Here is a 24,880-nt window from a genome sequence, read left to right as displayed (position 1 = left end):
TAATGATCACTTCATCAGGACTCAAACTTCTTGTTTACCAAGCTATTGTCATTTCTACCCTGTTACTGGATATGGGTGTGAAATTTGGCCAATGTGTCAGAAACACCTGAAAGCTTTAGAATGTTACTATCAGTGTTTTCCTTGGAAAATCTCCCATGTCAGTGCAAAGATGCACGAATGCAGGCATTCTGGCTCAAGCAAGCCATATCAGCACTAAAACCATCTTTATATGGCATCAACTTTGTTGAACATCACATCTTAAGAATGCCTGACAACTGACCGTCACAGGACGGGGTCCCTAAGGATGGCCTTGTTACCCCTAAGGCCCCTCGACCGTGCTAATTTGACCCGCTGGGCACCCTCAGTTCTCGCCCGCCACATCTTGATGGATTTATAGTGAAGGGAGGCTGCCTTTAAGTCCTCTTGGACATGGTTTACTGGACTCTCTGAACCCCATGGGTTCCCAAACCCCTTGTGGGTCCTGCTTCAAAACAGATGTCACAGGACACCCAGCCTTATGGGCTATATGCGTGGCTCCAACCACCCCTTTACCATGCCCTAAGCCTCAGATGGCGTTGACATTGTTCAGTCTGGGCCTTGGTATGAATTGGCCCCCTTGTCCTCTCTGGGCTCTCCGCACTCCTGTCTCTGCACTTCACTGGTGCCTGGGCTCTCTGCAGCCCCCAAATGCCATGCCCTTGCTGGCGCTGGGGTCTGTGCACCCCAAATGCTGCACCCTCGCTGGCACCAGGGTCCCCACACTGCAGTGGGCCCCCAATGAGACCTCTTCCTTCCCCAAATAGCCTCACCCAAACCACCAGTATTATAAACAGAAATCAATGTGCAAGCCCCAAGGCTATAACATAACTCAAGCCACCCAGCTATAACATAATTTGAGCCACACAGGGCATGCTCTGTCCCTCAACAGTACTGGAAGCTGCATCTTCAGACAGGCCTCTCCCCTTTGCTTTCTCTGGGAGATCTCCTTCCCCTTGGCTGCTGTCAGAGAGCTGCCTTCCTGTCTTCAGCCCTGGGGTTTATATATGAGCCAGGCCCTGCCCCTTCTGGTCAACTGACCACTGGCAGGTGTGGGCCACTAGCTCATCCTGGCTGCCCTGGCAAACAGCAGTTGGGGCTTCCAACTGACTGCAGTTCCAGCCCTTAAAAGGAGCAGGACACCCCAGTGCCCTGCGACACTGACTACCAAAACAGGTCCTGTACCCTCTGTTCACCAATGTTCACTGCTCTAGAGGTAAGCAAAGAAGAAATTCAAGGATACTTTGAAGGCCAGTCAGAAGAAATCCAATGCTAATGTCAACAGTGGGGAGACACCAGCACTAAACCATCATCAGTGGCACCACGATGTATGATAAGGCATTGATCATTTTGAACAAACTCACTTCACTTTGGAGGCAGATAGAGGAGAGGGACAAAATGGTAGGAGTTGTGACCCAACATCACCAGGATCATCTACTTCCTAGAACTACTTGCTACATCTGCAATTGAATGTGCAGATCTTGGCTAGGCCTCCTCAGTCATCTATCACTAATCACTTCCTTTTTTACTGGAAGACTATCATCCTTGCATCAAGGAACTGCCTCTGCCAACAATAAGGTGCAAATCTACCCTACCTTCTGCCTTACCTTTAAAGACATCCCTGTATAGTAAAGCATATGATTTCAGTTGGACTTGCACATACTTTCTTGAGTGTTTTTATTGAATCAGAACTATAAAAAGTCTGCTAAGCAACATGCATATTGTAGTTTAGATATAAAGCATTAGTGCTTTTAAAACAGAAATTTTTACACACAAACCCTCTGACACCAACATCCATTTACCAAAGACAAGTAATGTAACTGTTTTCCTTGGTGTAATGATATTTTAAATAGAGAATTTTTAAGGCAATCTTAATTACTGTCCTAGTTCGAATGATGAGACTCACTATATTTATCACATAGTGAGAAATCACTATGATCACATAGTGATACAGGTACATTACATTAAAAAATAATGATATTGTATTATAAATCCAATGAATATGATAATCCGTAAAAAGTAAGTGTAAATATAGTAGTTGTAATTTTGTTCCTCCGACATGTGAAACACTTGCATGGACACATTGCCCTATAAGGAGACTGGGAATAATTTTTAAGCACTGTCCTTTATCGCAGCTGAACATTTGTTGAATTGTTTTATCTTTTCCTACTCTAGGTAGTGCAGCTCAGGTTCTAAAAGAATGGAATATGACAGGGAAAAAGAAGGTAAGGACACGCTATTGACAGTTAAAACATTTAACACCATTCATCAGCATTCTGTGGTGTTGAGCAGTACGAGTATTACCAAACCTTTGTGTTCATTTACTAACATGATAAATGGCTCAATCCACACGTGTATTCAAAAGCTTCAAAGTAAATTTGTATTTTATTTTGTAATCCAGCTCTTTTGTTGTTATGTCTCTCGTCTCCTATTGTTATAGAGTTTTCTGGACAGCTGGGTTCACACATAGAAAACAGGCTTTAGAAATAAAAAAATCTTCCCCAAATAACTTGCACACACTGCAAAAATACCGTTAGTGCGCACCTGTGTTTCTGCTGGCAACTGCCATTTACAGTCTTCCACAACCACCCGTTGTGCATGATAGCAGGTTATACCATCCATGAATGATGTGTGTTGGGGTGTGTGGGTAAGGATCCTAATCATGTCAGAACATGTAACATCAGCATGAAGGTCATGCTCCAGACCTTTAGGCCAGCCCCTTACCACCAGATTGCTTTTCTGAGACTTTTGTTATGGAGAGTGTGCAGAGCAGCCTGTCTGTGGGGTGCAGGGAGAGCCACAAAAAGATAAGCCAGCTTCTCCTGCCCCATAGATTTTCTCTTGATCACCTGCCGCTAGGAATTCCACTGGTTTTATTTCAAACATATGATAAAATGCCAGTGGAAACATACTAAGTAACCACATCACTCAAGGAACAGGGACTTCCCGGGGGGGGCATGAATCAGGGTGACCGCCCCGGGCCCTGCAGTTTGGGGGGCCCCATGGTGCCGGGTGGAGCAGCCGTGGCCCCTCCTGCAGGGCCCACTTAGTGCTGGTGACTGCACTGCTGCTGCTGCTGGTTTCACATCTGGTCGTTTGCCTCCCCCCACTGCCACTGGCTTCTTTGCATCCGGGCCCTGCACAAGCTGATTTGCCCCAGGCCCTGCACCCTGCTAGGGTCATCTCTGCAAGGAATTATGCATGTAACTAGGTTAGTGCTTTGTGGGTTTGTCTTTGACAATTGCAGACTGCTTAGCTAGGCTGACTACAACCTTTTGGGGCAGCAACATAATTCAGAGCAGGTGCTATTATCATTTAAAAATAAAAATATTATATGTAGAGAAAAGAATATTGTTCAGGGTTGCAAATCCCACTCATATTTTCAAACTATTTAGACAGCCAGTCAAACAGATACATTGTATTGCATGGTATATCATAGCCTGTAAATGTTGTTACAGGGAATATAATTTATGAGGCATTTTTCAAAACTAGAGTATGGACAGCTTACTGCTTTTGTCTTAGGTTGTGATGTGTGCTAAATAATGTCTTTTATCTCCCAATATTTCTCAATTTAGAACAATAAAAGAAAAAGAAGCAAATCTAAACAGTATCAAGGCAATAAAGATGCTAAAGATAAAGATGATGGAACTGAAAAGGTATCTCTAGAGCCCCATGGGATATATGGCTGCCATTTGAATGGATGTGATAAAGATAACTCTTCAAGCGACTCTGCCAATGAGAAATCAGAAGTGATGTCTCATGAGGACAAAAACCCAGGATTTGCAGATGTAATGCAGATGCATCCAGAAATCACAGGTCAGTGTATTTGCAAAAAATGTTATTTGTAAAATTGAATTAAAAGAATGAATTAGGCAGCTGTGTTTGGATAAAGGCCCTCATTTTGCAAGGAAAACCAAGCAGGTAAACCCTGGTGCAGGTACAATTCTCCTTGCACTATGGAGATTCAGACATTCTTATCTCAAAAGCAAAAAAGGACTGTTAGGTTTGCCTCATTATCAGGCAGTGTAACAAACTGCAGAAGCAGAAAAGTCTATGGTGAGACAGAGAGGGAGACGGAACTGGATCCCCAAACTAGATAAAGTGATTGGGATTTTAGGGGTGTCTTGGAACATGCAACATTCCAAGAGCCCTTCCAGTTTTATTTGTATTCTCTAGCGATTCTCCCTATGCTAATGGCAGCAAAACTCCCAGAACTTAACTGGGGTTAGCTTCTGGATCTACTGGTGGGAGATTCAGTCTGTCAGTTTCTCATTTACTGGACAAGTTTTTTGTACCCAGGATTTGAATTCTGATTCTGAACTGCTGGAGGCAATAATGAAATCTGAAAATTCCTCTTTCCTGAGGCTCTTTTAATGTAAAAATTTGTTTTCTGTAACATTAGTGAAAACTAACTGCATCCCCTGGGCAAAATACTCGATGAATGGCTCCCATTCTTTTTTTTTACATCCTCCATCAAGTTCATGTTTATTTTAAATTATATGCCTGACAAATATATGTTTCAGAGCTTAGCAGATTGCATTAAAGAGTTTTCCTTGGAGCCCATTTTTCATGATATCAAACCTACATGCATAGTTGCCTTGAAATTAATTCTCTGCTGCTTCTAGAACGCTTTGATGGTGGTGCCCACCTCTGGTCAATTAGACACAAAATCCAGCAGAACTTCTGAGTACAACTAATTATCATAAACTGTAGTCTGAGAAAGAGATTAATGACTGAGGTTCAGTAATTGTTCTTTCATATATTACCAAGAATATATTTCACCAGTATGTTCAACTTTTCACCAATATGTTCAATTTTTCCCCCCAAAATTCTGCAATTCCATAATGTTAACATAATTATTTTTTATTCTGCAATATGTAAATATCCATGTTTTATTTTCTTTATAATATCTGCCACAGTATATCCAACTACCTTGGTCGATGTCTTGGAGTTGTTATCTTGATGGGTATTTTGAAAGGTGGAGAAGGGCAAAATATCCTGTTCTTCTCCAGTGTGGATTGTGCCTTGCTCCCATGCACAGCTGCTTGTACAATGACTAGGCACTACCCTTGCCTCTTTGAAGAACTCTAGAAAGTTTATCTTGGGCCTTTGGAAGAGCCTAAGATATACATGACCAAAAGGAAATGTTAGGGGGGCTTGCGTGCCCAGGAACTATTCTGAAAGGTGATAGAGCAAAATAGTTGTGCAGTTTGGAGATGGAGCATGTGTTATTAATAATGTAGTTTGTGGGACAATGGGTTACGTATTTGTGTCTCCCTTACCTGATGCAGAAAAGTTGTATGTTAGAACTGCAAAAAAAAATGTAACAATTCTTCTGTCTTGGTATTGAAGTACATGACATTGATGTCACATTTTTATTCTAAATTTGTGTTTTAAATTCTGAATTGGTAAGAGTTTCTCCTATACTTCACTTTCTACTTAAGCATGAGAAAATAAAAGCTCTATGTTTACGCCATAGAAAAAGTGCAATACTGTATTAGCATTTTAGGGTCAAATAAGCTCTGTGTGTGTGTCTTTATGTATATATCACTCAACGTGTATTGAAGTTAGAAGAACTGTATGAGCCAAAATGTTGAGTATGACCTCTTAGAGGTCGGCTGCCACACTCCTGTGGCTTCTGATGAAGACAAATGATATGTGTTGAAGTGCTGGAAAGCAGCTGAGAATTCAGCCAAGCATTACTAAGCGTACTGCTTTCAAATATGCTCCTTCTGTATTAACATCTCTTTTGTTTTATTTTTCCTTGTCTTTTTTTATTCTTTTCCTATCAGTGTGTGTCAGAGGGTGCTGTCATACCTAAGCTCTGATGTTTGCAGTGTGTATTTCGATTGGGGTGTAGAGGAGAGTAGCATCGTGCTCACTGTCCCTAATTTAGGTTTGCTGATATTCTTCTAGTGTAATAAACTGTTTCGCTCCATCTACGGTGCCTTATGCTGTTATTTTTTTGCACAACACCTTTTACCAAGAGTTGTTCTATAACAGACTGTAGATTATAAAGGAGAAGGCTTAGAATGAAGGCGGGTTTCCTTGCTGTGCATTTTTCTGGCCATTACGTGCCACAACAGGCAGATGTGTCCTGGCCTTTAGTGACCTGCTGCATAGTGATGCAGCTGGGCACCTGGGGCAGCTGCAAAATAGGCCAGTAGCAACTTTCAGCAGCTGCTACACAGCCATTTTTTTCCATCCCTTTCCCTCCCTCTTCCCTTATTCTCCCCCCCCTCCCCCCCCCGCCCCCGGTCACCCTGTCCTAATTATGCCAATGACATTTGGCACTTAAATCTTGGCCTGACTCCTCAGGTTCCACTAGTTCCTGCTTGGTGCAGCTGATACTAGGGAAACTACAGCACAAACTTCCTGTGTCAAGCTTTAGTGTTCCCAAAGATTTTGCACTGCTCCGTGCATGCTGCATCCTGAACTGGGAGAAGTAGAGCCATGTTCAGGCACTGCTGCACTAGGGTAGTTAGCTCTGCTGAATGACCGTGCTCATTTGCTAATTAGCCCAAGTGCTACACCACATGAACATGGCTATGCTGCTTCTAGTTCAGAAGATAGCACATACAGAGAAGCATGGCATGTTTAAGGTTGCTGCTGCCTAGCATACTAAGTTTTCAGTGTAGACATATCCTGAATCATCCCTTATCCTGCCTTCAGTCTAGGGACAGGTCTGGGACCCAACCAAAATCCATAGTAAATCAGAATAACTATTCTTAAGTTATACCATTTCTTTGAAATCTTCTGCAGATCTCCAGAGCTATTCCTGATCCCCTTTTTGACTGACATGAACAGATCACCAGCTCTATAATCTGAAATTTGCTGTTCAGAGTACCTGCAGTACTGGGTTATGATGTCCAAATAGCTTCCCATATACCTTCCAATCTGCTTGGATGTAATAACTGACATTTTGGAATACTGTGCTCAGCCCCAAGTTGTTGCACTCTGATGACCTGGATATTGGGTAGCTGAGCAACAGTGATACACAGGCACCTCCCTACAGGTTAAGAAATTTTTATACAGGAAATACTCCAACAGGAAGACCTTAGAATGGAAAGGACTCTGCATGGCAACTCAGCATCATGTTGATGCAGTGCAGGCTCCAGAGCTGAAGATCTTGCAGTGTGTGAGGCTCCTGAAATGCATGGGATTAGTCTTTAATTTCTGTGCGGTTCACTTTGACACAGTGTCTCATTTAGGTACAGTTGTACCTTACCTTCTCACACTCGAGCACTATTTCTTCTTCTTTTTCTTCACACCTTCAGTCAAAGGCCTAACTCCCTTGTGAAGTCTCAACAACATCTTTCTAAAGCTTATGGACCCTCGCTTTGAACCACTATTAGGTTCTCAATATACCACCTTGCCATCAAAACAGTCTGTCTTACCTCTACATGGACTGTCAGAAGGTTTTGAGCTGTTATGGCTGGGTTACCTTACACATCCTTCTGCAGATAAAAAGTAGCTGAAACCATTCATAGGATTTATCTCTAATGGGGGGTGGGTCTCAGAATTCTTCCTGAAGCAATCCACCCTTATTAATCTTCCCAAAGCTGCTCTTGATAGAAGAGGAGAGAAAAATTAGCATATGTTGGATTACTTTAGAGGAGTGACACTCAGCCTTTTGGCTGGGGGCTCAGGCCAGATGAGTGGCACAGGGCCAGTCCATGGGCAAGATTGGACGCCACATTCTAGGATCAGGCCCAGCACAGCCTTGACCAGCCCCCATTCTTTGAGCTTGGGCCTGGGGCTCCGTCCCAGTTCCACCTGGCCTCTCATGCTGGGATTGGATCCTGGGGCTTCACGTACCAAAATCTCACCCTGTGCACCTAATTGAGTGTGCAGCACTGTGGCCTGCAGGGCTTCCCATGGACCTATGAGGAGCTCTTTGTGTCAGATGACATTGCCAGGGGCTAGATCTTGCCCCCAGGCTGGGGGTTGAGCACCTCTGCTCTAGACTTTGCTGTGTGTCCTCAGCAGGACCAAGGTTTTGGGGTACTATAACTTTGTTTTTTTGACTTATTTGGCATATTTGAAGGACAAATTTTCTGATTGCAGAGAATCTTGAAGTGTATTTTCACTTGCTGTCAATTAGCTGCTGAGCTTCTCCCTTTGAATATATGGAAAAAGAAACTACAGTAATTATGGTTCTTCTCACTGTTATAGTCTACAGATCCCTACTTTTTAGAAGCCTCAAGAGCAGGAGCTCTGAAATATAATGGAAGTAAAGGCAGTTTAAAGCCACCTATTCCTTTATGAATTTGCTTGGGAGTATGAGGATATATAGAGTGCATCTGGAACCCTGACAGGCAGTTATCAGAAAAAATGCTTCTTCCTGCACATGGCATACTTATGTATCTACTGTGATCTACACAGACTGCAACAGCTTAAGGAACCATAGTTTGATGGATAAGTACCTGTTCTTGTTACGCCATTAGTGCTGCTCTGAGCCTTCAGGACCTGACCCATTGAGCACCAGCTGCCTCTCTCAAACATAATAAAATAATGCTTTCCAGTGATTTGCACTCATTGCATCCAAACCCCAGGATGCTAGATAGGCTATCTGCACTTTGTCTTATTTTTGTGCAACCAGAATTTGACCTTGTACACTTAAAGTACTTATAACTGAACCATTAGTAAGATGGGACTAGGGGATTCCACTGTAGTTGAAGCTATATGTGGGGACAATTAAAAGTGCTCTGTATTCTAAGCAGCATCTGCTTCCCTTTTCAGAGAAAGGCTTAGAGAGATAGAAAAGGCTTAGCCAATGAACACTTCTTTTTCTCCTCTTAACTTACCAATTTACTAAGTGACCTAATAGTATGTTTAAAGGCGTTTTTCCTCAGCCTTACTACCTAGTGGTGTGTTGCAAAAAATTCAGATTTAGTAAAGCCATACCAAGTCAGTAGTCAAAAGAGAAGCTTTCAAGTAAAACCAGGTGATTTGGGAAGTGACACAGATGACAAAGTAGAGGGTAGTTTTAACTAATACATAACTAACCAAAGCATGGTGTAAAGGGGGCATGCGGGGTTCTATGCTCAGAGCTGCTCTCTTTGAGGTGAGATGTAAGATTGAGTTATGGATTAATTAGAGACCTCCATGGTCTTATTCCAAAGGTATAGATGTTAACAATTGTACTGAAACCTCCACAATCTAAATGAATGTCCTACAAAAATGTTAAATATCAGCTCTTTCAGCCACTCAGCCCCTGTAAGTTAATACTGAAAGGAGAATTTAGGTACCATCTTTGCCCCACTATAGTATTTTTATAGATTTAAGTGGAACTGAATACACAAAGGCCATATTAATTCCCACTTTTAAAGTTGTTTTTCATATAGGGGAATTCTGCTAATTCCCCCAAACCACCAAGACAGCTTTTCCTCTTCCAGCAAAGTGCTCTGTCGAGACTTTTTTTTTTTAGTTTTTGAATGTCAAGGTGTTATAAAAAGATAAAACACACATTCACTAGTCAGTAGCTCCCCTGGGGATTCAGAGTGAGTCTCTTTGGGTTGGTCCCATTACTGGCAGGTCTTGATAAATGCTCAGCTGTTAATACATTGGAGATTACATCTTAGACAAAAATGTTAGTGTTGCAAACCTTTCTGAAATACTGAACACCACTGAAGCTTACATCTTTAGCTCTAGTTACACCAGCCATTGATATTCCATTTGTTTGTGAGAGTCTGTATTCCTAATCTTAGTGATATGTGTTGTGTAGCTGGTACATTCAGGGGTTCAGTGCAAACTCTTCCAATCTGCCCTAATTGTGCTGAATTGTGTTTTAGAGGTTGTTTGCTTGGCTGTATGGATCCTCTTGCTTCTGGGCCTCAAAGTGGATTGTTTGACATTTTCAAACGTGATGATGAGGTAAATAACAGATGAAGTATCTTAGTGGTAAAAATTGTTTTTAAACTATAATCACTGGCAAGATGACTTTATGTTGAAAGATTTTTATTTGGCATTTTTTTTCATGAGTGTTCAAAACTGCCAAATATCTTGAGTGGTAATAGTTTTGTATTTTAAACCAAAATCTCAAAGCGCTCTGCAGCATATCCAGGATCACAAAACAAGTTGGGACAGATCTGAGGACAGAACTCAGGAGTGAGTCTGTCTTCTCTGTCTTCTGTCTTCTCTGCCCACTGGACTGCTAGCTGGTACTGTCTGCTGAGAATTATTTAATCACTGAGAATAGGTTGAATTGTGCAAGAAACAGGCTGTGTTAAAAGCAGTGGGCTTAACCTTTTTTCCTCCATGGGCTGGATAGGCAGTGCTTAGTCAGTCATCAGGTCAGATCCAGCTGGTGAGCTAGATCTGGTGTGCAGGGTGGGCACAGTGAACCCCAATCTAGCTGCCCAGAGAGGGACGGGGCATCCAGGACCCAATCCTGCCATATGGAGGGAGGGGGCCAGCCTGACCCCAATCGGACCACAGGGATTAGGGGGTATGGATCAACCTTGACCTGGCCACTCTGGGTTTGGGAATTTGTCAGCAGGGGAAGGTTAACAGTATTAATTGCCATTGCTCCCCTGCTGCCAAATTTTGCAACCCATGAGGAGCCCTGCAGGCCAGATTTGGCCTGCAGGCCAGCGGTAGAGCACCCCTGTTTTAAAGCAAAAGCTGTGTGAAGAATAGTAACTGAAACAAACAGCGACTTGTTCAAGGTTAAATGTAGCCCTGTCAAGGTGCAGCTTGTGGCTCCTACTCCTGAGTGCCAGCTGCTACTTCTGAACTGAGATGCATTACACTTTGCATAGTTATGACTATGAAGGCACAAATACAAGCTTTCTAAATTAACTATTTTCGTGTGTGTTAATTTTTTCCCTTTTTCAATACATTTTTTAATCCCTTACAAGCACAATGAAATGATCAGAACGCTCTGCATACCACACCTCAGTATTAGAAACATCTACCTCCCTGCCCTTTCCACTTTGTGAATTCAAAATTGCAGACTTGATTTTTCTCCTTATTCTTCCAGTCTTATGATGTTGTCATGGTTACAGAGAAAGACATCTCAGGCTGTTTTCAGTCCCAGCTGAGTGCTTCTTTAGATCATAAGCCTAGCTTCTTGCACCTTGCTTGAGGTCAAAGGTCAACAGCCTACGGCCCACAGGCTGGATCCAGCCTTTGAGCCTTTATCTGGCCTGTGGATTTAGAGGGCTTCTGTGGGGGTCTTTGCCAGTGTGGCACCCGGTCACCAGGGATAAGCACTGATGGCTGTGGCTGTGGCAGCACCATGAGCTGGATTGGAAGGACCCTGCACTCAAGCTAAGCTCTGTTAAAATTCACCCCCAACTACAAAATGCTGCTTATCCCTGCTCTAGTGACCTATACTGTCTTACCAACCTGAGACTGGATCTCAGGGCCTCAGCCCTGTTTTACCAGCCGTGTTGGTCCAGTAACTTCAACTGTTTTTGACATCTCTAAGCATTTTTTTCTCCAGGGGCCAGTGAAGCTGCTGATTCAGAAAAAGAGCATCTTTAAAACAAAGTAGCATTTAATTTGCAATGGGAATGCAGCTTTTTGGAATGCAGGTTAACACAACAAAGAGTCCTTTATGCAAATGTTCTTAAGCTTCACTTTTTTTATGTACAGCTCAGATAGGCCCTGTGTATTCCCGTCCCCAGTTAAGTGAAACAGGGTGCTCTACTCTTACCAGGCTCTTTCTGTCTGTTTCCTTGCTTGCCAGTCAGCTCTCATGGCCTCTCCCTGGCCAGTGACCCCTTCTTCCTGATGCCAACATCTTTGTGAACTGGGATCCCTTGATTATAGGCTTTCAGCCCTAAGAATGGTAAAACATACTTTCTTATTCAAAGGGGAGCATTGCAGGAAACTTTGTCCCATTTGGTCTTGTCAGTTGCTACTGCTATCTTAGCTCCTCAGAAGCTATTGAATCCAGGTGTCTTACCTTTGTCATTGTTTTCTTTCCTTTTTGTTACCCAGTTTTCAGCCACTCACGATTTAACTAAATGAATTCAGTCAAGGAAATATCACACGGGTAATCTGATGTGCTATGATAATTATAAAAAGACACAAATTCCTTTGTTCTGCATAGCAGTCTTGTATTGTCTGCTTCTGTCCCAAGGTATTTGAGGAACAGCTAAAATTAATGAAGTGCATAGTTTCTGGGGTGAGATATTTTTACCATGTCAGTACAGAAAAGTCAGTTCACTTTATCCTTTTTCTTCAGACTGCTGAATTACAAAAACATAGATCAGTTTTTAACGATAGAGTCAATCAAATTCTGTCCTGTTACTAGTTCACGATTCTGTAGAATGTCTGTGTGGGAAAGAGAAACTATTTTACCAGTGTATAAACATGATACCATCCTGATCCAATAACAATGAATCGTAATCTTTTCATAGTTTGTAACTCCCAACTCATAATTTCATGTTCTCTTGCAGACAAAGGACTAGAGCATAAAAGAGTAGGAGTGGATTTAAACCACAAGTCTATAAATGGAACGGAACAGTGTGATACTTTTCAATCATCAGTTCAACCTCACCATAATCTAGGCAGGCCAAAGTCAAAAGCATCCATAGTTAAGTCGTCAAACCCAGCAGCCCATCTTGAAAAAAAAGCAGATGATTCAATCAAGAAAAGAGGTAAATGTAATTTTTTATCACTCTTTGAACTATGAGGTGAACGGATTTATGGTGCATAATCTGAGGACTGCAGCTGGATGAACTGGTAGTAGGATGAGGAGGAGGAGGGCAATTAATTAAGAAAAGAATGTAGGGTAGTATCGCTTTCTACATCAGAAGTGTAAGTGGGTTTTCTTTTCTCATCTTCATTCGAAAGATTTCATAGATTTAGAGGGCCTGATCCAGATCTCCATTAAATCAAGGGTAATTTCAGTAGTGTTAGGTAAATTGTCTGGTTTCAGTAAAAACAGATATAACTACAATGAAAAGGAATATCTGTAGTCCATTTGAAATGCTTTTACCAAAGAAAAACTCGTTTGCAAATGCAAGAAAATGTTGTCAATGTCAAAATGGGGCTGAATGTCATCATATGTTTTAGGGTATTAAAAGCATAGAAAGACTAACAGTCAAATCTGGGCAGTGTTGGAGTCCCTAGCAAAACTTCTATTGACTTCAGCACATAATTTTATTTAAGACATTACAAAAATAACTTTGAGAGGTTTTTTTCTACCAGAATATTCAGCAGTCAAGTTGCTCATGTTTGTACTATTTTTGTTTTGCTTTAGGTCCAAACATTGAAAAATCAGTTAAAGATTTGCAGCGTTGCACTGTTTCTCTAACCAGATACCGCTTGATGATCAAAGAGGAGGTAGATAATTCAGTGAAGAAGATCAAAGCTGCTTTTGCTGATTTACACAGTTGGTAGGTAAATCAGTAGGGGAAGATATCACTATGTCCTGGGCACATGCAACCCACAAGCATCAGAGGAAAATTTTGTTTAAAGTGTATTTGTGACGAGCATATATTATAAAGCAGGAAAGTTACAATATCAGTATTTATTCCTCTCAGATTTTAAAACAGCAAAAAAACCCCACTGAAACAAAGAAAGCATAGAATGGCATTTTCTAACAGTAAAACAAAACATGAATGGATTATTTTAAGGTTTTCCATCTTGAGGTAATTCTGATCTGTTGAGCTCCGTGAGACCAGAGTTAGGCTACGGGTAACAGCTCTTTAAAATCCTATTTGCAGTTCTCTTGAAGTTCGGCCAAAGAGCCAATATGTCATGAATCAAAACCTGTTGACCAGAAGACCAGCAACATTATTTTAACACTGACTCACTGAATCCAAAGGACATTTAATCTTGAAAGGAAAATATCCATATCACTAAATTTTTCAGTATTCTGTCATGTTTAGTTCATTAATTAGTGCTCCTAACAGTGCTCTCTCTTCGACAGTTGTACTTTGAGTTCAGTGAAATGTTGTGTTTTTTACACTAGTTTAAGTGAGAGCAGTCAGGTCCAAAGACTTTGGTAATGTATGCAAAAGAGGGTGAATACATTACATAACTTGCTCTGCCAAGTAATAACTTTCAGACTACAGTTTAGCAAGACTGGTTTTACTGTACTGGTATTACTACAGAATCATACAGACATAACAGTTGTCTCATAACAACTTGTATCCTTTGATATCATATAGTTGTTAGATCTGTCTGTATCCCCAGATGTATACAGGTAAAGATGGATTAATTAACTGCAGCACTTCCAGTTCTTTCAGTTTTGGAGGGATTTTAGAAACATGAGAGAATATGCTCATGGTGTTTTCTAGGAAGGCTTTTAACAATTTGCTTAAGAAGGCTGACAGCATGAGTCTAATTTTCAGGTGTGTTTTTGGCCACCCTTCCTTGTGCTGATGGGTTCACAAAATCATTAATGTAATTTGTATGTCTAGCCACCTAATGGGCAGTCACAGTCACTTAATTAGATCTCTAAATTAATGTGAGTATATAAAGAGGGCCTGAGCTTCAGCATCTGTCTTTGTGAGTCCACCCCCAAATATGTGTTTTTGTGTCAGGGTCTTGGCAGATTAAAAGATATGACTATTCCCTTCTCTATTTTTTTAGTATATAAAATGCTGCTGTGCTGTCACAAATATGTAATAAAAAATAATCACAGTCATCTAAGTTTAGTTAAAGTGATAAGAAACTAGTTGAAAAGACATTCCAGTCTGGGGTGGAGGATAATTGCCAGTATACAGGGCCATATATGGGTCTTGCATGATTCAAACAGATTTGGACCTGATCTGGATAATTTGACTTTGGACATGAACATTTTCTTTAAAAAAAAAGTTTATACTACATAGTAAGTGGGTGCCTGCAACAAGGGTGACTTCCAGGCCCAGTGCTATTGTGCGCCCTCCCCATCTTTGGGCAAACCACCCGCCTTGCTCTCCTGCCACGCCTTATTGTTAAATAATCAAGATGTTAAATAGGTGGGAGGCTGCCCTTTGAGTGTCCCACTTGAAATGAGGCAATGTTTACGTGCTCCAACCACCCCTTATGTGTCCCATGCCTTGCAGGTGTTCTCTCCAGTGTTTTGCACTGGGTTCTTCCTTTAGACAAATATACAAACATACACAAACACACACTGGGCCCCTGGCTCCACATACGGGGCTCACGGTCCCTTGGTTCCCCCTCACTGGGGCTCCTCTGGGGTCTTCCACCCCGTGGGGCTCAGGTGGCCACAGCTGTGCCTGGCTCCCTCTCAGGGCCTCTGCAACCTCAGGTCTCACAGGGAGCCTGAGTGCTGCTCCAGGTCCCTCCACTGACCTGGGTCCTGCCTCAGGACTCCCATGAGCCTGGGCTCCCCCTGTGTAGATCGAACCCATAAGGGATGTGAGGGCTGGGGTTTTCAGGCACCCCTCCTCACCTTTCACTGGGGAGGTAACTGGCCTGGCATTTCTGGGGAGCTACCCCATCACAAGTAACTGTACCAGGCCACCATTCTCCAGCAGGAAGATTCAAGATATGCAGTTTCAAGTCATACCCAGGACCAATGAGGCCTCTTCCTTCCCAATAGCCTCACCCTTGCCTCCAAATGTTCCAGGAGCAGCTCAGCCTGATGTTGCACCCTTGGCTGCTCAACCCAGACTGCTGCCTTCCTGGCCTAAGTTTGAAGAGAGCCACTGCAGTCAGCCACCTGGTGGCTGCCTGCTCCAGCCCTTAAAGTCACAGAGCACTAAAACTGCTCTGTCACAGTGACAAAGAGCAGAAGTTTCAGAAAAGGTAAAATGGATTATTTCTAAGTGAACTAAGTCTATGGGTACTATATGCAAATTGCTACAGTTATGTTTATTTCAAGGTCATTTTTTTTCAAATTTATTCTTCCCTTCCATGTGCTCAGGGAGAACAGGGTCTGACAATAATGTTGGGAAAGGGATGGGGGAAGCCAGGCAGACCCTGCTGTGCCTGCAAGACTCTGCCAGAGCTCCAGAGTGCCAGCCAGGGAGCGGGGCTGGGGGGGCAGCTCTACTGTGGAGCAAAGAGCCCCACCCAGCCCAGGGAGCATGCTGGGATGCTGGGGGTGTCTGGTTTATCTTAAACTAGCAAGGGGTCTGGGACAGACATTGCATAAACCCCTTTGAGCCAAATCACTTAAGTCAGATACTGCATTCAACTAAATTTATCTCAAACCAGTTTCAGCCATTTTCAAATTAGTTTATGTGTACCGATCATCTGTTCTGTTACAGGTTTAAACCAGTTTCTGACCACTTAAACCAGTTTATGTGTAATGTCTGTCCCTAGCCTATATATTTCCCTTTTATATTAACTGTCTGTCCCCACTGAAGTCAGAATTAGAGCTCTCATTGACTTCAGTGGGAGAGGATCAAGTCGTTTGGGTTTTCCGAAATCTCTGCCTGATATGGAAAGATGCATCTTCCTCATCACTGGCTTACCAGTAACACCAGGAATGAAACATTTCAGAGATGACTTCATATGGCTTCTTTTGTCCCTGGGCAATAAACCAATTACATTATTACTAAAGAAGATTATCATCACATGTGGTGAGATTTTCAAAAGATTCTTTTAGGTTTCTTTTATCTTGAGTAACAGAAACTGTAGAGCCAGGAATGGCAACTGCTGGAGGAAGTCTCATGTCTCTGGTTGCCTCTGTAATTCTCATCATGACTTTGATTGCTGGGAGAAAATTAATCCTGAGCCAAACTATGCTGATAGTAAGAAGTCACCTACTTGGCAAAATGGTGGGGTTTTTCCTATCTTAAATTAAAGGAGTGATAGTGAGCAGATGTGACATATACCTTCCTAACAACTGGAGGAAATACAGCACTTATTTTCTAAATCAACTTTTGAAGCAATGGGACAAAAAAAACAAACCAATGCACAAAAAGATGTTTGTTTAAAAATAAAGAAATGCCACATGTTTTTTAAAGAGCCATTTGAAAGCTTTTGCCAGCTGGCACATTTATTCTTGAACACAGATTGATAATGACTAGCTTTTTATTCAGTGTCTCTCATCCCAAAGGGTCCCAAAGCATTGTAGAGTATACCTGGTCCCCATGTTCTTCTCCAGTGTAGATTGTGCCTTGCTCCCATGCCCCCCTGCTTGTACAGTGACTGGGCACAATCTTTGTCTCTTGGAAGAGCACAAGGTTTCCAGAAGAATAATAGAAGTCCTAACACATCTGAGGTTAGGCTAAAAGGGAGGCATACACCCAATGGAAAGGAGGGGCCATCACCAGGGATAACTATACTACAGTTGCTTGGGGATGTAGGGAGGCAGTCAGGAAGGCCAAGGCAGAGATGGAATTAGGATTAGCTTCCCAGATTAAGGAGAATAAGAAGTCCTTCTTTAAATACATAGGGGGTAAAAAGAAGGTTCCGGGTAATGTGGGGCCCCTGCAGGACACGTTAGGAAATTTGGTCGTCACACCAGACGACGAAGCCAACATATTTAACGATTTCTTTGCCTCCATTTTCCTAAGCAGGGACTGGAATAGTCACCCCCCCCACCCCCGCTGGGCCCCCCTCAGGCCCCAGGGGAGGCACACCTGGGCCAAGGGTTAGTGAGGAACTAGTTAGGGAGCTTCTGGAGGGACTGGACATATTCAAGTCAGTCGGTCCAGATGATCTCCACCCTAGAGTACTAAAGGAATTGGCTGAGGTCATTGCAGGACCCCTGGCACGGCTTTACAAGCACTTGTGGTATTCTGGTGTGGTGCCAGAGGACTGGAAGAAGGCCAATGTGATTTCCATCTTCAAAAAGGGGAAGAAGGAGGACCCGGGAAACTGTAGGCCAGTTAGTCTTACCTCGATGCTGGGCAAGCTTTTTGAGAAAATTATTCTGGCACATATCCACAAGGAGCCAGCAGGGGAGGTCATGCTTAGGGGCAACCAACATGGGTTCATTAGTGGCGGGTCCTGTCAGACCAACCTGGTGGCCTTCTATGATCAGGTCACCAAATCCTTAGATGCAGGGGTAGCAGTGGACATAGTCTTCCTGGACTTTCAGAAGGCCTTCGACACTGTCTCTCACCCTGTTCTCATTAAGAAACTGGGGGACTGTGGTGTCGACACCCACACAGTCAAATGGGTTGCCAACTGGCTGGAGGGCCGCACCCAGAGAGTGGTGATGGATGGGTCATTTTCGACCTGGAGGGATGTGGGCAGTGGGAATCCTCAGGGCTCTGTCCTCGGGCCCGCACTGTTCAACATCTTCATCAGTGACTTCGATGAAGGGGTAAAAAGCACCCTGTTCAAATTTGCTGATGACACTAAGATGTGGGGGGATGTGGGCATGCTAGAAAGGAGAAGTAGGCTGCAATCTGACCTAGACAGATTACAGGGGTGGGCGGATGAGAATAGGATGGGATTCAACACCGACAAGTGCAAAGTGATGCACCTGGGGAGGAACAACCGGCACCATACCTACAGGCTGGGGAACTCCCTTCTTGTCAGTACAGAGGTGGAAAAGGATATTGGAGTCATCATTGACTCCAAGATGAACATGGGTCGGCAGTGCGGGGATGCAGTCAGGAAAGCCAACCATAACTTGTCATGCATCCACAGATGCATCTCAAGCAGATCCAGGGAGGTGATCCTCCCCCTCTGTGCGGCACTGGTCAGGCCACAGCTGGAGTACTGCGTCCAGTTCTGGGCACCACACTTCAAGAGGGATGTGGACAACATGGAGAGGGTCCAGAGAGGGGCCATTCGCATGATCAGGGGGCAGCAGGGCAGGCCCTACGAGGAGAGGCTACGGGACCTGAACCTGTTCAGCCTCCACAAGAGAAGGCTGAGGGGGATCTAGTGGCCTGTTACAAGCTAGTCAGGGGGATCAGCAGACACTGAGGAAGTCCCTGTTCCCTCGAGCACTGCCAGGAGTGACCAGGAATAATGGTCACAAGCTGGCAGAGGGTAGATTTAGGCTAGATATCATGAGGCACTACTTCACGGTCAGGGCGGCTAGGATCTGGAACCAACTTCCAAGAGAAGTGGTGCTGGCTCCTACCCTGGGGGTCTTTAAGAGGAGGCTAGATGAACACCTTGCTGGGGCCGTTTGACCCCAGTACTCGTTCCTGCCATGGCAGAGGGTCGGACTAGATGATCTACTCAGGTGCCTTCCGACCCTAGAAACTATGAAACTAGGCAAAGCTGTAACTGGCTGAGCACAAGGGAGTATATCTACTGTGGCATAGAAAAATTGGGAAGATAAGATCAACTTCCTCCTAAAAAGGAGCTCCAAGAAATCTGAGTGAAATGTATAAAGCACAAAATGAGCCACAGTTCTCATAACACTTCTTGCTATAAAATCATTTTCACTTATCAAGCATCCACACACAAAGTTATATGGAGAACTAAAAGGAAACATCTGCTATTTGTCCATATGGTTTGCTTCCTACCATAAATGGAAAATAATCTGTAGAAAATAGAGCCAAAATTAATTACATTGCATGCAATGCTGGCCCAGAGACAATCATCTCATCTCCTTTGTATCTCAGACATATTCATATGTCCAGCACCCTCAAAGGAGCATTAAAAACAGCAAATTCAAGACTTTTTGAAGTGCGCAAATGGTATTTGAAAGCTTTATCATGTGTTCATTAGAAATTGGATCCAGAATAAAGTTGGACAAGCAAAGCCAGGCACTATCCCTAGTTTATAAATGTGCTGAAACAAATCCTGGGAAAAGATGAGAAGGATATATTCCATATATAGGGAAGGAAAAAGCAGCTTCCCCACCAATTTTAATTAGAAGACTGGGGGAGGTAACTTAAAAGAGCATAGCTGTACCTGTGCTCTCTGAATAGGCTACAATAAGTAATTCTACCAGTTATCACAATTTCTGAGCAGCAGAATGACTCAAGCAACCCTCAATCTAGCAAACACTCTCATATGATGACATGCGAAGGTCTCAGTTGATTGCATATCTTTTCTGATGAACTGTTGAATTAATATATGTGTGAGGGTCTTGCCTCAAATTGGTGGTGATCTGGTGGTGGTAAAACAATAGCTTTTTGGGACCATATGTGTACTTATGGGATGGTGCATGGTAGGCAAAACCAGTTACCTGGATTAATTAGCCAGTATTTTTATGATGTCTCCTTACTTTTTTTTCCATTCACTTCCACCTTTTCCAAGAAATCCTCTGGCTATATTTCCAGGTTCTCCCAGGTTCCAGGAAGGCCTTTTGCCTTCCTTGAGCCTTTGAAGTATCCTCTTTGTAAGCCCACCAGAATTGGTTTTGATGTCTATATCAATACCACTCTTACATTGTTGTCAGTAATGTCATTAGAATGAGGAGTAGGCATAGGCTCCCCTTCCCCCCTGAAACTCTAAGGGCCCTGAGAAACCCATTGACAATGCTTCAGTCACACTGGGAGGAATCCATGCTGCTGCTAGCTGTGCACTGGCATCTGTGAAAGGGAACCCAGAAAATGTCCCCTTGCAGTTACCTCTAGTACCTACTTGCTCTGGAGGGGAGCCAGCTCCTCCCCAGTGTCTCCCATACTCATGGACTTCTATATTTTTTTCCATCTACCTCTGTCAGATTCTGGCAGTTTGGATTGTACTTCATAGCTCACATTAACTAACTTTTGTTTGGTTCCAAGTGAAATGTACAGTCCCTCTCCTTGACACTGCCTTGCAGATATTAAGAGCTGATGTCTCAAATAAGGGTCTTAATTTCCTCTGCTTCTTCCATTGACTGATATAGGGACTATATGTTCATGGACCGCCTGCTCAGTTTCATTTAAATAGTGTTAGTAGTGTTAGAGGCATTGACTTGCAGCTGATGGTTTCTAATTTTCATTGAACCTGCAGTGTTATTTTTTAAAGGTTGTCATGTTATCCTTAGAATCCAGCTCATTAGGGCCTCCAAAGCCTGCACTTACTCTTCTGCCTGCACTACCCACATGAGAGATGATGATCTTACCCACAGTAGATGCCATACCCATCTTCCTCCTGCATTGTTAATGCATACCAGCAAATTGCTGGTATTAAATAGATCACAACACAAGATCAGGCCCATAGTCAACAGAAGTACCACCTTCTGTTATGATCTTGTCAGCTGACACAAGCTAGGCAAGGTTATCCAGAATATGGAGAGGAAGCTTGGTCTAATTCTTACAGCATGCAGCTGTGTTAAAAAGAGTCTGTTTCAATTTCCTGCTCTGCAGCAGACTTCAATGTTGACCCTGGGGAAATCATTTAGTCTCTGTGCCATAGTTCTCCACCTGCAAAATAGTGACAACAGCACTCTTCCACCTTGCAAGGGTGTTGTGGGGATAAAAACAATAAAAATAGGGAAGTGCTCAGATAAAACAGGGATGGGGAATTAACTTCCACAGCTAGGAAGGAAAACCAAAAAGGTGTGGTATGAAGGAATCCTAGCAGTGTGCTGATGACACTAAATAAGCACTGCTAATGGGTTTGCTAAGGCTTTTTTCATAATTCCATAAAATCAGGAATATAATAAAATTCTTCTTGAAAAGTGGCTGTTACACATGGGCAATAGATTATTTTTCAATCTTAATACCTCACCTGTTTTTCTCTCTTGGAAAATATCAACAGTGGGCCTGGGCTCTCCTGTGAGGTAATGCGAGATTTCAGTTTTAAAAGAAATTATTTCTTAATCCATTTCAAAGCAGGTCTCCGAAAGCAATGCTGTTCCATGCTACTCTCATTTTAAAACAATAAATTAATCCTTTCATTTTCTTAAGTTATAACAGTTAAAACACTCTCCCACATTGAAGCCTTCTGTACCCATTTTCAGTCTCAGCAACTTTTTAGAGCCAAGTTTTCAGTGCTTTTAAAGTGATTTGTAAAGAAAACACAAATGGACCTTTAATTATAATGGCAATAGCAGGCACCACTGTAACAAAGGGCTGCTAGGCAGAACACTATTAGTAAGAATAGTTATAAAGGGGAGCAAAACAAACTTGAATAATAAGGCCTTTGGGCATTGTTGCTATTACCAATTAATGCAACATAGAGGGGAGAGATTGCAGTGAAAGTGATTTACCAAGTCTCATGTTTAGTTGCTTTCCATCAGACTCCACGTTTATATCCTGAATAAAATTTAGCATAATCTGGTGTGTTATGCGACTGTTGTGTATTTGTTAATACAATGACCAAATAGGGAACTTGAAATTCCATGACAATTTAAATATAGTTGAACTAGTCCATGTAAGAACATTGTTTACTAAAACATTGCAAAATATGTAATCTAAGGCTGTTCTTACAGGATTACAAGTACACACAAAGCCTAGAGAAGTATAATTTCCATAACCTTACCACATTGTGACTTAGTAATTTTTAATCATCTGTTCTTTTTGTGTGTGTTGTATATACAATTGCATTACACACCCAAATTATTTTAATACATTGTCCAACAGACACAAAACTTAGGCTTTGAATTAAAGAAGCGTCTTTCTGAAAGATGTGCAGTCATGGTAGGGCTTTGTCTCATTCAGTAACCTTTCTGTACATTCCTCGAATCAAATACAATGATTTTAGGAGGCAAGTTCATAACTAGATGAAACGTAATGGTTGGAGACATACTATAAAACCAATCTGGATATTTTAAACTAAATTTAGTGTCCCCTTGAATTGTTGATTAGTCCTGAGATATCAGCAGGGATCCAGGTTTTCTGTTTTCTGCAGGGAAAAAATGTGGATTTTTCTCCTTTACTGGAGAAAAATGGGGTTTTTCTCCTTTAAAGGACAAAAACACAGGAAACTGTGGGTTTCCCCTTGCAGGCTGGCAGAGTTCCAGCCTGCAAGGGGCTGTAGGGAGCGGAATGCAGGGAGCACCACATGCATACGTGCACAGGCAGCCAGGCAGTGTTGGAGAGCAGTTCCTGCAGCTTCATCTAGGTAAGTCTATGGGGGTGGAGGGTCATAGGTGATGTGGGGCTGGAGGAGCACAATTCATGCATTGGTGGGTGGGGGAGTACAAGCAATGCAGGGAGGTGGGGTGCAGGATGGTCAAGACGATGCAGCAGGGGAGAGCACATGCTCCCTGAGATTTCTGTGCCCACAGCAGGGTGTGGGGTTGCAGTTGGGCTGGACCAGCTCTGGGCAGGAGCCACTGCTATAGCCCAGCATGTGGGACCCAGTGCAGGAGGGAATGCTGCACTGTCATGGCCAACAGGATGAGATGCAGCAGGGGTGGCATGTAGTTGTGCATCTGCTGCTGCTGGGCAGGCAGGAGGCACTTCATTTTAGTGGCCATGGCAGCATGGTGCTTCCTCCTGCACTGAATCCCACCTGCCGGGTCATGAAGTGGCTCCTCTGGAGTTGGTCCAGCTTGGCTGCAGTCCCGTGTCCACTGTGAGCACAGAAAACTGGTGGGGAAGAGAGAGCATGTGCAATAGTCCTGGGAAACACCTGGCATTCCCATCACTGTGGTAAATCCTGAGGCCACCAAAATTGAAAACAACCAGAGCTGAGCTTAGTATACAGATGGTGGGTTGAAGCACGTTGCTTTATGACACTCTGCATCTCCCCCATGCAGTGGTTGCCAAGTTTTTATTTATCCCCCAGTACAACTGAAATAGTTCCTGGGCCTGAATTTTTCACACTTGGTGTAAATCAGGAATAACTGAAGTCAGTGGAATTACACTAGTGTAAATCAGAGGGAGGAATAAGGCCTCATTTACTTTAAAACTTGCTTCCCATCACACTGTAACCTGATTTTCATGAAACTTTTCTCTTCTACATAAACTTAGCCTGTTCTTTTGAGGTGAGAATTTCTTCTTTCATTTCCTTTCTTCTTTCTCTACTTAGATAGCAAAACCCCTAGGGTTGTGATAAGAAACAAATGAATTGGTTGTCATGAGGAACGGGAAGATTGATAAATACCTGAGGTACTGAAATGGCCTTATTTTGGTTTTAGTATGATGCCCAGAAAGCTAGTACAAATTGCACCTTTATATTAATAGTCTCCCTGCAATGTCTCTGTGGCTTAGACTCGTACATTATTTCAGTAGCAAAAGTTCAATTGTACATCAGGTTTCTTCCCTTAATTGCCACTCTTTTTAGGACTGATAGGATTATAACAATGACTGCTGGAGAGAGGGAGAGCTGATTCTGATGAGCCTGAACCTTGGAAGTATTCTGAATCTCATCAGAAAAGAACAACCACAAATCTGCCAGACCAGCAACATTAAGCTACAGTTCTAAAAGGACATTAGTAATGTTCATCTTTTAAATAGGATCTCTAGACAAATGCAGCCGATTGTCTTTTTTTCCCTTCTGGAAACTCATAAGCAAAACCCTATCATTTTTCTTGTATATCCACTAAATTTCATGCTTTAAACCAGAGAGAGATTTTTTTTTCCATTGAAGTCAGAACAAATTCAAAATAGATGTGAATATTAAATCGTGAAATGAGACAGCTGTTCTTATAATTTACCCCTATCACTGCTGTGCCATCTACTCATTAAAGCTTGGCATAGGTGCTGTTTTGCCATGATACACTAGTGCAAATTCTGGCAGCATATGCCAAAGACACAGCCACACTTCCTACACCCCAGAGCAGGATTTATTTATAGTACTTAACTTTCAACCAATTCTGAGCCCTTCCCATACCATTAGACGTTTCTTATGGTAAACAAGCCTCTGCCATCTCTGGCAGTCCTGGGCTTCTCCTTGCATATTCTCTGTGTTTAATCAGCACAATGCTATGTTCTAATGATGAAGCAAATCCCCTTTCTTACATACAGACTTGCAGCCACAGCAAAATTATATGATATAATTCTTATGTTACTATGTTCTTACTCAGCTTTTTTCCTAGTAACCAAGCTATTTATACATCTGCCTTCCCATCTGCCTTTTAATCCTCTTCCCCAAACCATAAACAGTTAACTTTGATAAATAGAATAGCTTAATGATC

At 42.7% G+C, this 24,880-nt stretch overlaps 1 protein-coding gene across 4 annotated transcripts in view; it reads left to right on the top strand.

The window, feature by feature from the left end:
• SPATS2L (spermatogenesis associated serine rich 2 like) overlaps nucleotides 1-24,880 on the top strand; it is a 152,585-nt gene that overhangs the window by 97,173 nt on the left and 30,532 nt on the right. For all 4 annotated transcript variants that reach the window (XM_090045152.1, XM_090045150.1, XM_090045151.1 and 1 more), the window contains 4 exons: nucleotides 2,212-2,261; nucleotides 3,612-3,852; nucleotides 12,447-12,647; nucleotides 13,253-13,388. In XM_090045152.1, coding sequence (XP_089901278.1) covers nucleotides 2,212-2,261; nucleotides 3,612-3,852; nucleotides 12,447-12,647; nucleotides 13,253-13,388 — 628 coding nt within the window. The remainder of the gene's footprint in view (nucleotides 1-2,211; nucleotides 2,262-3,611; nucleotides 3,853-12,446; nucleotides 12,648-13,252; nucleotides 13,389-24,880) is intronic.

The sequence above is a fragment of the Crocodylus siamensis genome, chromosome 4 (assembly GCF_052110815.1).
Source record: "Crocodylus siamensis isolate JL-2025a chromosome 4, ASM5211081v1, whole genome shotgun sequence".
NCBI lineage: Eukaryota > Metazoa > Chordata > Crocodylia > Crocodylidae > Crocodylus > Crocodylus siamensis.
This window is presented reverse-complemented; position numbering and strand designations above follow the sequence as displayed.